Genomic DNA, 13,848 nt, shown 5'->3' with positions numbered 1-13,848 from the left:
GAGTTGAACACGGCATTTTAATCGTGAAATACATGTAGTTTGTTATTTGTGCAAAAGAAAGGGAAGTTGTATTTGTACAGGGCAGTATGCAAGGACAACAAAAAGTAGGAAACATTCTGGATGCATACAATTTAAAAAAAAGAAATGTGAAGGTTTTCCACTTTTCTGAAAACATTTTGAAACAAAAATTAGTAGTGAATTTTCAATACAATTTAATGTAACATGCATGCATGCACTGTAAACATACATCTTCCTAATGCATGCAGAAAACATTTCTCAGATTCACTAATAAAATAGTGCACTGAATCGTATACATGGAAAGCAGGCTTCTTTTGTATGTTCGAGAATAAAGACAATCAAATGTAGAATAATACATTTTACTATATTGTTGACATGTTTGCGGATTAGGCCAACCTGATAAAAACATCATTTGTTTAACCTAATAAAGCTTGCTTTTGGGTACTCATTTTGTTTTATTAATACATACTAAAGAACATTGTTTTAAAGACAAGAGAAAACTGAAAATCATAATTGCAAATTTGTGTAAAACTGTTGGGTGACAGCAATTTGTATTTATAGGTTGGCTTTTTATTATATTGCCTTTATTATTATTTCAGCATAAAATGTAGTCCAAAATGTTTTACACAGAAAACTAGTATTTCCCCAACTTTGCTTACTGTGTACTACAACATTATGCATATACTAGAATATTCATGTATTACTTTAGCCATAACTGGAGTTTATTTGCTTCATTCTATCATTGAATCAATTTCTAGTCTGTCATTTGATCAGTACTGTTATAGGCATGAACTACTGACCATGATAACATCATTAATGCATATGTATTATTTTTAACAACCTTCTTTCAATGTTCAACCTCCAGTTATAACATATTGGTGCTGTAATCAGATCACAACGAATTAAAATTGAGAACAATTTGTAGGTTGCATGTCTTTAATCATTGTGCTCCTTTCATCTCGTTTAGTTTGTGAGGTCTTTCCTGAAAAGTTTGAACCTCACAGATTCTGCATACAAATAAAGTGGTTACCATACTCAAATGGTGGCTGCTTATTACATGCCATTTTGTACTAAATTTTTAATATTATTTTGGAAGAATAAAAATATAGCACTTGGTAGAGGTGATAGTGTGGACAAGTTTGACCATCTTTTAAAAATAAATATGGTTTCCAAGGCACCACTTTAAAATATATAAATAAATAAATATATATATATTTATATATACAGTAGAATTTCATTGGCTCGAACACCCAATGGTCGAACCTACCGGTATTCTCGAACCAAGAACAAAGTCCCGATTTTTCTCTCTATTAAACTCTTTTATTTTGGTGCTGATTGGACCCCTAGGGTCGAACAGAAGCTTTCTCTCGAACCGATTTATTGGTCCGAACTGTAAAATTAAACATATTTAGCTCGAATAGCTAAGTCTGTGCGAAGAAATATATATAAAAATTTACGTAGGAATTTTTCGACCTGGATGCATCCTAATGGTAGAAAAATAGCCATGATTGTGGATAATTGTCCCGCACACCCTAAACTGAAAGGTCTGAAAGTTATTGAGCTGATCTTTTTGGCACCCAACACACCCGGTCAAACACAGCCCATGGACCAAGGCGTGATAAACAACCTGAAAAGCCCCTACAAACAACTTGCTATCATGAAGCAGCTCCACACAACAGACAGAAACACAGACGTGCTAATTATGGTACTGGATGCAATGTATTTGATGCAGGTGACACACAAAACAATAGCCAGTTGTTTCCGTCACGCCAAGTTTGTTCCCAGCTCTAACAACGACACGACTCTGAATGAAGTTTTATATATTCTTTATTATATAAATTTGTCAATCGTATTCGTTTATTAACGCTGATAAATAATTGTTACAAATATATATCTCATCCAATATTTGACGACGACTTTGTTACTTATGAGTCAATCGGATCATCTTTCCCAAGCCGGTTTTATGGAGATATGCGAAGTTGTACGATTGCTTTTTGTGTTACAGAAGCACCCGATAATGGCCAAATGCATGGTTCAAACTACCCGATGGGTCGAACAGATTTTGATGCACCGACAGTGTTCGAGCCAATGAGATTCTACTGTATATATATATATATATATATACTGTATATGGGTTTTCTCCGGAGGGTATAAAACATTAGATTAAATACATATCCATAGAAATGTATAGCTTTGCTCATCCCATTTCATAAAAAGTTTTTACATAATCGCTTGTCATGAAAAAACCCATGAAATACATTTTGCCTCTGTGTGTTAGTTTTTTGTACCACTAGAGTCCAGATTTCAGACGTACTATAGTCAAAAAGTATAGATCTTATTCTTTTGGAGGTCCAATCAAATCAGCTGTAACAGATTCTCTCGTCTGTTCTACCAGAGCCAGGACTATTAATCAAATCAGTTGTAACAGATCCTCTTGTCTGTTCTACCAGACCTTCGACCTGTATAGATCATATGAGCCATCATTTGTTCTACTTTGGACTCTCGACCGTGACGACCTGTAATCACATCAGCTATAATACTGTCTTGTCAGCGAGTTTCCTCTCAGACTACATACCAAAATTACCAAATGTTCGACATCCAATAGCTAAAACAATCAATGTGCTCTAGTGGTGTCATTAAACAAAACAAACTGACTTCTACTGCTGATCCTCGACCTGTAGGCCCACTACAGTATGCCCATTAAATTGAATATTGGAAAACATTTTTATGGGGAGGGATGCACAAACTCTTATGCCAGATAATAAGTAGGTATGTTTTATAACTGACCTTGGGTGAAGATGTTTGTCTGGACATCATCTACCACCGAGATGTTTGTATCCTGTCCCATTGGTTGTTCAGTGGATGGGCAGATGTAGCTTGGTTGGACCCAGGTGCAGTGAACTGAAGGTTAAATTGCTCTCGGCAGAATTACCAACAATTTTTTAGCTTATGCATCAGATATAAACTCACGGAAAAAAGATCCTGTGCCTGTATTGCACAAGGTATATTATGTTAAATGGTAATGAAGGAATAATTAAATAATTTTCAAGAAATTATCTTTTGGTCATTCATAAACATTGAGACAATTTACACACCATCTTTGTCAAATTTCAAGCATTTAAAAACTTTGCAGTTGCTTTCAGACCATTGTATTTGGTACACGGGAACTCTTCACCCCCCCCCCCCCTCCCCCCCCCAGCCAATATACTAGTCTATAATCCACTGGTTTGTAATATCTTCTAGTGCTGTAGACCGTGACAGTCGTCTTGTCCCCTTTCCATGATTACCAAAGTTCAGAGTTGTTAGAATCATTTATCCATGTCCGTCCACATTCACCATCTCCAACACAACACTCAACTCTTTCCTCAGTTTTTTTTGTTGTGCATAGTAAGCTTCCTCCCTTTTCCTTTTGAGTGTGCAGTCAACCAAAAATACAGCTTGTTTGAAAGCAAACTACCATTAACCTTGTAGCCCAATTTAGTGTTTTTTAAGAGTTCAGTATACCATGGACTTATGTCTAAACGGTAAATGCCAAGTTATTCAATAATACCGACAATAGAATAAAATTAATGCTGAAGTTCTGAATGTGTATATTTGCACAAGGAAGCCGGTGTTCACCATATTACCCATTATGTATTATACTTGTATTTGTAGCTTACAACAGCATTTAAAAAAAAAAATTGCTGTGGACATTTTCCGCAATTGCAAGGGTTATGTCTCCAAATCAGGAATTAGAAATGGCTCTTCACACAAACTGGACGTTATTTATACTGGATACCGGCTATGGCAACTAAATGATCCTCAGTAAGTAAAACTGTTTTAGTTTGGCAACATGTTAACTTGCTCAGAAGTAAAAATTGCTTGGTCTTAAAAATAGCTTGAGAGAACTTGCACAGCAAAATAACGCTTCTAGTTTTCATTGGTTCTGTTCAGTTTGGTAATCTTGTTGATAGACTGTTAACTGGGCAGATCCAGGAATGTTTGGAAAGGGCAGCACCAGTGGTGTCAATTTGTGAGTGATGCCACCTTCCGAGAGTGCTCATCCAGCAATACATGTCCCATACCGGACTCAACAAATTTTCATATCTCCAAAGTTCCAGTAGGGGAAATGATGGAAATATTGAAAGCCATATTGATAACTACCGGTAATAGATAAAATATTTTATGGCTATCAAGTGACTCCGGCAACAGCAAATAGTTTCTGAATGTCTTACAATATGTTAAAACCATTAAACATTCAAATAAAGAGGGTAACCATGGAGGTGCACCTATATCTGCCATTTTAATATGCATTTGTCAGATGCACCATTACTTAGTGTTGAGGCAACATAATTATATGGTATCCAAAGATAATGAACCAAACTGAATTTAACCATAACCAAATTATTCAACCCATAAACATATGTATTTGTACTTTTTGTAGCCATATTTGATGTACAGAAATAGGAATGAATCTAAATCATAGCTTGTGATGTTAACAAATTAAAATACAGATTCAACAGATCTGCCCATCCATCTTCTGTCCCAGGTCAAGTCCTTGGCTATCCAGACAGGGTGTGGGATGGACACCTTAGTGGTATGGGGCATATTAAAAAGTTTCAAGTTAAGCCTATTATCACTGTATTTTTAGTTATTGCGTCACCCTGCTTATCAATAACACACTGCAATGCTTATCATCTCACCTCTCCAGTCGCTCTCAAGTTGTATGTATTCTGTGCAAATGTATAGTGCAATTATTTATAAATTTTGTGAAATTTTATTTTAAATGTATTTGGTCAGCAGAACATCAATCATAGTTCAGTCTGTCCTAGAAGTTTCGTAGATATTGTTTTAGTTATACAAATATTTCCATGTTTGGAATTTTTTTTTCCTTTTTTAATTATGGGCTTTTTTGCCTGTAGATTGTGTGGAGTCGGCTACATATCAGTGTTTCCCGCATGGTTTATGTACATTATTATAATATAAAATATATGAAAGTAACCTTTCGTTTTGTCATTTTTCTGAAATTGCCACCACTAAATATAAACAATATTTTTAACCCAGTCTATGCTAAATTTCAAGAGGCCATTAATTATCCTCGAGCCTAAATATATATATATATATATATATATATACACATACATACATAGCATATGCTGGGGTAGGGATTAATGTCAAGGAGTTTTTAAAACTAACAAAAAATGTCGATAAAAATATGCTAGCCCTTGCATTATCAAAAATGCCCATTTCTCATTCCAACCAATGCACCTCGACTAATATATCAAAGGCCGTGGTATGTATTATCCTGTCTGTGGGATGGTGCTTATAAAAGATCCCTCGGTACTAATGGAAAAATAGAGGGTTTTCCAAGACTGTCAAAATTACCAAATGTTTGACATCCAATAGCAAACAATTAATAAATCGATGTGCTCTATTGGAGTCATCAAACAATATTTTTCAGGACCAACAAAAAAGGAAATATTTGGCAGACCAAATGTAATTCACCAGGAGCATCATATCTGTATAAAGTGCAAAGGTGTCGAGAGTGACTGAATGTCTGCAACACTTTGGACGAGTTTTTGTTGCAGTTATTCCTTGCTGATAGCATTTTCATTTCCATTTAATGATCAATTGATGTATTTTCATTAATATATTGTTGGTTCAATTAATCCACCACAGTAAGGGATACACCAGCACAATTTAACTACAGCAACATGCAATATCCTGGATGGACATGGACCTGCACGCAGGACAGGCATGCAATACAACAGCTTGTTCTGAATGTACACGTATAACCCTACGATATATGTGGGTTCAAAATGTGGTAAATGTATACAGGAAGCCACAAAAAAATGCAACATTAGTCTTTCGACACCATGACCCATTTCAAACTGCAGCAATTTTGAAAATGGGAGTGGGAGATCAGAGCACATTTGCCTTACATACACATCTGGTATTAAACAGCAACCATCATTTATATGTACTTTCTGACAGACAAGACAGCAAATGACACCAGCTGTGATATGCTAGTCATAGTGTAGTGCACTGGTTGTGATGGGGTAAACCCCACCCCCCTGGTTCACAAAGGCAAATCAATCCTACAACACAGCAGCATTTGCTTGGGCTAGCCATCTAGTACATACTGCCCAAATGACCATGTATCAAAGAGAGGGAAACATGCAAGAAAGTGGGGTTTATATATATATATAGTGGGGTTTATATATATATATTTATATATAAATATAAAAAGCCAGTTGATTTTGGCTCATTGTGCCATTTGTTTTACTTTGGTGATATGCCATTCCACCACAAGACAAACCAATTTCCTATACTTTAGATCCAAGTTGTCTCCCCTTAGAGGGTGTATACTACCAAATCAAATCTCAAATCTCTGACAATAGTAACATGTGGCTAAAAATCTTACCTGCAGCGTATCAATTGATATAAACACCACTGATAAAAATACTACCACCCCTCACCCTTAAAGTAAATCAGAAAAAGTTTGGGGTCAAGATGCTAATTTCTGAGACAACGGTTAGTCTAGGACTACCCTAGATCCATACTCTTTTTTTTTTTTACAGGTACCCACACGTTTCAAGCACAAGGCTACTGGACAGTGATACTAGATGAAATAATATTGTTTTTGTTTTTTTTACCCAGATTAAACTTTTATTTCACAACCAATACACTCACATTTATTACCAATTACAGGACTACAGGAATTACACTTCTCTATCAAAAGTTGGGTGCACCTCGAACTTTGACCCAGCCGGAAGTTATTTGGTTTAATACTACCTATACAGGGAGGGTTTTTAAAAATGAAGTATCAGTTTCAGATTTTCCCAAACAGGATAGCACATACCAGTCTTTGATATACCACTGGCTTTGTCCTGCCTATGAAGTGTGCAAGAGGCAGCAGCTTGGTAGATAAATCTACAACTATTAGCAAAACAGACGTTTTAAAAATACCACCATTAACATGACATTGGTAAAGAAAATCCTAAAAAACACTTTACCATCTGGGTAGTAAGAATAATAATTTAAAAAATTATGGTTTCCAGTAACCAACCCTACCTACAGAAAAAAAACAAAGGGCCCACCATAAATTTGAGTGATGATTTAAAAAAAAGAAAAAAAAGAAGAAAGAGTAGATATAGAACACTTTATCTGGTCCAATAGGGACGAATGTAATAAAAATACACTTGAGACCTCCACCCCACCCCTACAAATAAAATAATGGGATGTATCAGAACAAACATGGCTACAGGCAGCCTTGTTAAATCCAGGACCCCATTTCACTAAACATTGTAAGTTTATGTCTGCTACTAAGTTATACTGGTCATGGTTTTCACGTTTGGCATCAATTTCAAGCAGAAAATGACATCATTAACGGAATCTGGAGTATATTAAAGACAAAAGAAAATGAAATGTGTGTTCTTCAAACTACATTTGTTGAATTACAATAGTAATAAGAATTGTGGTTTAGTCGTTGATTTATGTTTACGTGCAAAACTAGGCTTACGATGTTTTGTGACATTGGGCCCTGAAATTTAGAAGTCATCAGATGTGATTTGTGAAGATCCACATGAGCTAACATCGTACACAACACAAGACATAAAATGTAAGACAGATCTAAGCCACAGTCTGTTTAATCTCTTTGTAACAAGTACAAATGAGTCACAGTGTCCTTTCAGATTACCTGAAAAACAAAAATAAGCAAATGTCAGACAAAACATAATAAACAAAAACAAACAAAATCTTTACCAGGGCTTATAAACCTTTTAGAGTCAAGACTAATATTTAATATCACACACATGCAATGCATATCGTCACAGACCACTGACCTATTTAATGGTCTAACAAAGTATTACCCGAACAAAAATAATTTGATTTGTCCCTTAATGTACTTCATTCAACCATTTTGTAAAAATAATTGAATTATGGCAATGGTCCACAATTCAAAAACTAAAATTGCCGAGAGGGTTGACATGGATTTCACTCCATTATCATTCAGTTCAGGTGATGCGATAGCTAGATTTGGTTTCCAACATTTAATGTAATTTTTATTTATTATGCATTTTTAGAGAAATAAGATCCTTAAATCCACGACAGTATGCCTTTAAAGACGTTATTACAAACTTAATTCTACTAGAGTTTAAAGTTTTATAACTGGTGGACCCGATACTAAAATGCCAATCTCTAAAAAAACAAATCAACACCAATAGCAACTTTATAACACTCAGACAATTGGATACAAAATTGATAATTGTAATTTCCAAGCATTTAGAAGTGTTACATTTTAACTTAAAACAAAAAGCGTCATTTGCTCATTGGGCTGCAAATCTTGGACCTTTATTGGATTATATTTACAGACCTACTTTTAGTGACTTTTGAAATCGAGAAAGACAAAAATAAACAGAAAAACAGTAACAATACAAATGTTATATTTTGCTATTCTTCAATATGCAATGTGAACATTTTGTCATTCATCTAAGTACATACCTCACATTTAGATTCACTGTATAAATATACAGAACTTCACATACATTGTTTTTGCTTCCTATTTATTGCACAAATTTATTTTGTGCAAGAATATATACTGCAAAATAAACGAGTGCAATAAATAGGAACTGAAAACAACTAAGTGAAGTTCTGTATTTATTACATACCTTTTTTTATGTTTTACAAAAACGTTTTTTAATTTAACGTCATAACACCACTGTTAAATCTATGATCAAAACTCCTTTCATGTATTTACTTAATGTTAAGAATCATACTCTGCAGCAGCCTTGTGTAATGTTTCAAATACGATGTGTCGTCATTTGTAAATCATATACGACGTCAGTAAATAAAAGACGTCAACTGCAGTAAAAAGAAAAAGGGAATTCCCCATTTAAAAGTTCCGGTCCATATTACACAGGTGCGATAAAAAATGCATTTATCACTATAGTAAGATTGAACAAGTATGTAATAAAGTCTTAATATGAAATGATGGTAGACCATGGTAACAAACCTACATCATGATGGGTTGTGCATCACCCGTTACTTTTGTGCCCTTCTGTTCACTGTAGGGCTGAGCAGGGGCCGCCTCGTCCTTGGGTTCCACGATGCTGACGTGGTCGGGCAGGGGGCGGCGGGGACCAATCTTACCACTGGGATCCCATGGCAACATGATTTTCACTTTGATTCCCAGCACACCTAGAAAATAATGCAAAAACAAAAGTTTAATAACAAAACTGGTAACCAACCATAAGTGACTTAATTCACAGCATGATAGCCGAGCCGCAATATCCACATTAGGGATGGTGGAGTAGGGAAGTAGCAAGAAGCACCAGAATTTTTCTTTTTAAAGTTAGTTTGTTTTGTTTAACCATACCATTAGAGCACATTAATTAATCATCCGCTATGGGATGTAAAACATTTGGTAATTCTGACACATGGTCAGCAGAGGAAACCCGCTACATTTTTCCCAATGCGGCAAGGGATCTTTTATATGCACTTTCCCATACACAGAAAAGCAAATACAATGGCCTTTGTATTGTTTTTAATGCCTGGTGGGTCTGCAACATATTATTTCCCTTGATTTTATTTTGTGGGTGGTACGTATATAAAAGTTTGAAAAATATCAGTTTGACATTTTTTTTTAATTAACGAAGATACTACCATCGATAAATCATATATTAAATAAGCTTTTAAAACTTGAATAATTTTTTTAAAAATAATAAAGATAAGAACATTAAAAATAGCTACTTTCTAAATAGACCCGAGACCACTTTCTTTACAAATAATTAAACAAATACTAAATGCTTCAAAATGGGAGTAACCCACCACATATCACCATATTATTATACACGGAGTAAACCATAACCACCACCCTGTCTGACTGCTACAGAGTAAACCACCACCCCCACACTCACCCTGTCTGAGGAGTACATGTCTGACTGCTGTATCAACATAGTCGTTGATTGGGTCTCCACTGTGGATCATCAAACCGTCGACAAACTTCATCGACTTGGCTCTCTGACCTCTCAGTTTCCCAGATACGACCACCTCGCAACCTTTAGCGCCACTCTCCATGATGAAACGCAACACACCATAGCAAGCTCTGAAATATTACATACAACTTACAGACCAAGTTAGACAAGCCAACATAATTTTTTTTACTATTATAGATATATGTTGGACATTGGATATAACTTATAATAAATGACAAATTGTTGCATCGTCGAACCAAATCAGTCAAAATATCCATACGAGTCAAACAAATATTTGCTTTCCTGTCTCAACACAAACAAAAATCACTAAGCAAATTACAGGACTGAAAAGTACATTGCACAAAATTTTTTATAACTGCAGGGTAGTAAACTAATGAGTTTTCAATTAAGGAGAGAACGTTTTCACAGGGCACATAAATAAGTTTTAATAAACAGTCCAGGTTCCTTCAAAACGTAACGACAAAGTATTTAGTTTCTGTGCGAATATAAACAATGAAGCCAAATAGTTGACGTCGTTGAATATAAATATCAACAGTCGAGTGGTCTCCCTTGACCTATGCAAATAACCTAAACAGTAAATTGTACTTACATTAAAAACAGTTATTTTGCAATGGCTGCAATAACTGCCAGTAATTCCCCCAAAAAATCAACAGGATTGTCATATTTGAAATTATTTTAAAATATGTTACTTTTTTCAGCAAATGTTTAATAAAGAATTTACAGAACTGAAAAATAATAGAGTACACAATAGCAAAGTAAAGTGTCGGCAAAAAGAGAAAATAATCCAGTGCCTACCTTCTTACTGCAAGACCTCCAATCAGCTTGTACCTCAGAGACTCGCACTGGGCGATTGCACAGAGTCCACGGGTCGCAACCTTTTCAGCATACAGCTGAAACACAGAAATACTCATCTGTATTGACTAATTCACTGTTTTTGAAGCAATCATAGCACTACAATATCGTAAAAGTATCGTAGGTTATAGCATGCATTGTAATGACATCATAGCACAAGATGGTTTTACAATAGTGTAGTGCCAAGATAGCTTCGAAAATCTGTAGCAAAATACTTAAATTAAGAAGTGCAGTCTTTGTCTTAGCTTTTACTTTAAAATTGTCAAGTGAAAGTCTTTGCAAGAGATTTATTTTATTGCCAAAACTAAAAAAATATCCATTGAACTATAAATTCTAAACAGTCTAATTTCTGAGATCACTGCATGTTAAATACCAGTTGCTATTAATTGAAAACGTGGATAGCATTGAAAACAATTTCCTACTAACAGAGATCTAGCAATATGAGCAGTAATTCGAATGTGTGTGGGGTTTTTTTCTTTTCAAATATTCTAAAAGACCTGAATACCTCAACAGTGCCTTCAGGGAAATTAAATCGTTTCTGAACGACAGAGGTCAATTCACGGATTCGTCGACCCTTTTCACCGAGGACATTTTGCGTTCTTGTAGCCAATATGATGATTTCTGTTCTTGTTGGAGTGACCCGAACTTCAACCCCACTGTAGCCATCCTCAGCTAATTCACGAGTGAGAAATTCATTAAGTTCAGCTTTAAATACTCCATCAGCCACAAACTGAAAAAAAAAGGGAGAAAACAAATAAATAAAATATCTCATACACCCATTTACTCAAGTGAACTACTTTGCTTTCACACAAACAATAGTGTACATCTTAATTATTTCAATGACATGCTTTAACCAGTAAGTAATTTGGTGTCCAACTGCAGACGACCATGTCAAGAGTGTCACTCTGTCTCTGGTTGTAGGTACTACCTGACTACACTGAAATTAATATTACGTAATAAATATGGCAGTTATTTCACAAATTCAAAATACTGATAAACATATTCAAGTGATTAATCAGCCATTTTCATTATTTATTTTATTTCTTCTTCTCATTCTTCGTTAGTCAAATCATCAGACCACAATAGAAAGAAATGTTTTATTTAACGACGCACTCAACACATTTTATTTACGGTTATATGGCGTCAGACATATGGTTAAGGACCACGCAGATTTTGAGAGGAAACCCGCTGTCACCACTACATGGGCTACTCTTTCCGATTAGCAGCAAGGGATCTTTTATTTGCGCTTCCCACAGGCAGAATGGCACAAACCATGGCCTTTGTTGAACCAGTTATGGATCACTGGTTGGTGCAAGTGGTTTACACCTACCTATTGAGCCGTGTGGAGCACTCACTCAGGGTTTGGAGTCAGTATCTGGATTAAAAATCCCATCCCTCGACTGGGATCCGAACCCAGTACCTACCAGCCTGTAGACCGATGGCCTAACCACGATGCCGGTGTCCCACAATAGAGGCGGTGTTCATTAGTTCAGTGACTGTTCTATGCAGTTTTGTGGTGAGTGTTGTTTTTATTTATTTTTAAGAATAACATTCTATTGTAAAATGTTAACCAATTTTTGTTTCTGACAGTTGTTCCAAGACACTAATTTATGACATTTTAGGGAATTCCCGTACCAAATTACTGGAAATCTGAGGCTTTTTAATATTTTAAGGTCAGCAATTCTCCCTTTCAGAAAACAGTCGACAGGATCACATGACGACCATTAGAATTAGAATCTTTGCCTATTTAGTGGTACTATATATGCAAATAGTCCAAATTTTAGCCATAATGTTGTCTGACAGCGGAGTGATTTGGCATAATAAAAAAAAGTTGTTTCGTTCCGGTTACCCAACCAACCCTAGATTTTTTGTGCCGACCCTAAACGTTTTTGTACCTTTTTCCCTTTTTTTTAAAATCAGTTTTATTTAATAATTCATTAAAATCAATTCTAATTTTCGTTGACTTTAAAAACAACAACTTCAGAGAGATGCCAAGAGATCTGTCAGTTCGAGATCTCAATTACCAAAAGACCCAGAACACTGTGCGATTATAATCTTTAAGCTTGAGGAAAACACAAATGCTTTGTACATTTTACTCACAAAATTGTGCCCTGAGAGCAGGCATCGAAACAAGTCAAGAATGGTCGTTCAGGTTACCATAGTAAAAAAAAGTTGAGAATGGTGTTTCACCTTCTCGACACAAATTTCAATGTAACGGTAGTTTTGTTTCCGAATGTAAACCAGGCAATGCATTCCACGTTCTCGTACGAAACTGCACCGATGTTCATGCGCACTTGTGCAATTTCGACAATCGACATTTAAGCAGCACGATAAATTTTCTTCCGGATTTCGTTTCTCGTTTCGATGTTTGCGCGAAACGATATGGTACTAATTTCAGAACGTCTGAATCAAAAGTCGATTACCAGGCTATATTTTGTGGTAACCTGTAAATGGGTTACCAGACACAATGCTTATTTCGATGCCTGTGAAAGCTGAATACTCAGAATAGTTAAGACACTCAAGTTGTTGAACTTCAGTAACAAAATTCCATGCTCAAAAAGATTCTGCAGTTTCCAATAACAAAACTTCATTGGACACGATCAGATGTGTAGAAGGAGGGGTGCAAAATAGTTTAGCTGTGTGTTATGTCCTAATTATATAATGGTCTTAGAATGTAATCGGCATTCAATGCAATATTTTAAGAGTGGAAAGGGCATTAGTTTACATCCACAGACATCCTACGTTTAATGGCATAATTTTTCATTTATTATATAACATAAAAGTATAACGACATTTTATTATACACGATTTTGTTATTATTTGTGTATATTACACACTACTGAAGGCACACACCTTTCGCTTTTTGGATACTTGTGTTGCCATTTTGGATGGCAAAGATAAAAAGGAAGTGTAAGATGCGCGCGCAAACCAGGAAAGGCAATACCGGAAGGAAAACAAATCCTCGTGACAATCATGTACAAAAATAAAAAATTGCTATCAGTAG

At 35.4% G+C, this 13,848-nt stretch overlaps 1 protein-coding gene across 2 annotated transcripts; it reads right to left on the bottom strand.

Moving 5' to 3' along the window:
• Positions 1-7,630: 7,630 nt before the first annotated feature.
• Positions 7,631-13,820, bottom strand: LOC121375001 (40S ribosomal protein S3). Of its 2 annotated transcripts, none has more exons than XM_041502193.1 (6): positions 13,698-13,820; positions 11,350-11,574; positions 10,788-10,882; positions 9,915-10,102; positions 9,011-9,195; positions 7,631-7,696 (listed from the first exon to the last, which is right to left on the bottom strand). In XM_041502193.1, exons 1-5 carry the CDS (start codon positions 13,725-13,727, stop codon positions 9,011-9,013), a joined length of 723 nt encoding a protein of 240 aa, XP_041358127.1. In that variant the 5' UTR covers positions 13,728-13,820; the 3' UTR covers positions 7,631-7,696. The 2 variants fall into 2 exon arrangements, with proteins under 2 accessions (XP_041358127.1, XP_041358126.1); XM_041502192.1 differs by having other exon boundaries at positions 9,015-9,195.
• Between the last annotated feature and the right edge of the window lie 28 nt (positions 13,821-13,848).

This window comes from Gigantopelta aegis, chromosome 6 (assembly GCF_016097555.1).
Source record: "Gigantopelta aegis isolate Gae_Host chromosome 6, Gae_host_genome, whole genome shotgun sequence".
NCBI lineage: Eukaryota > Metazoa > Mollusca > Gastropoda > Neomphalida > Peltospiridae > Gigantopelta > Gigantopelta aegis.
This window is presented reverse-complemented; position numbering and strand designations above follow the sequence as displayed.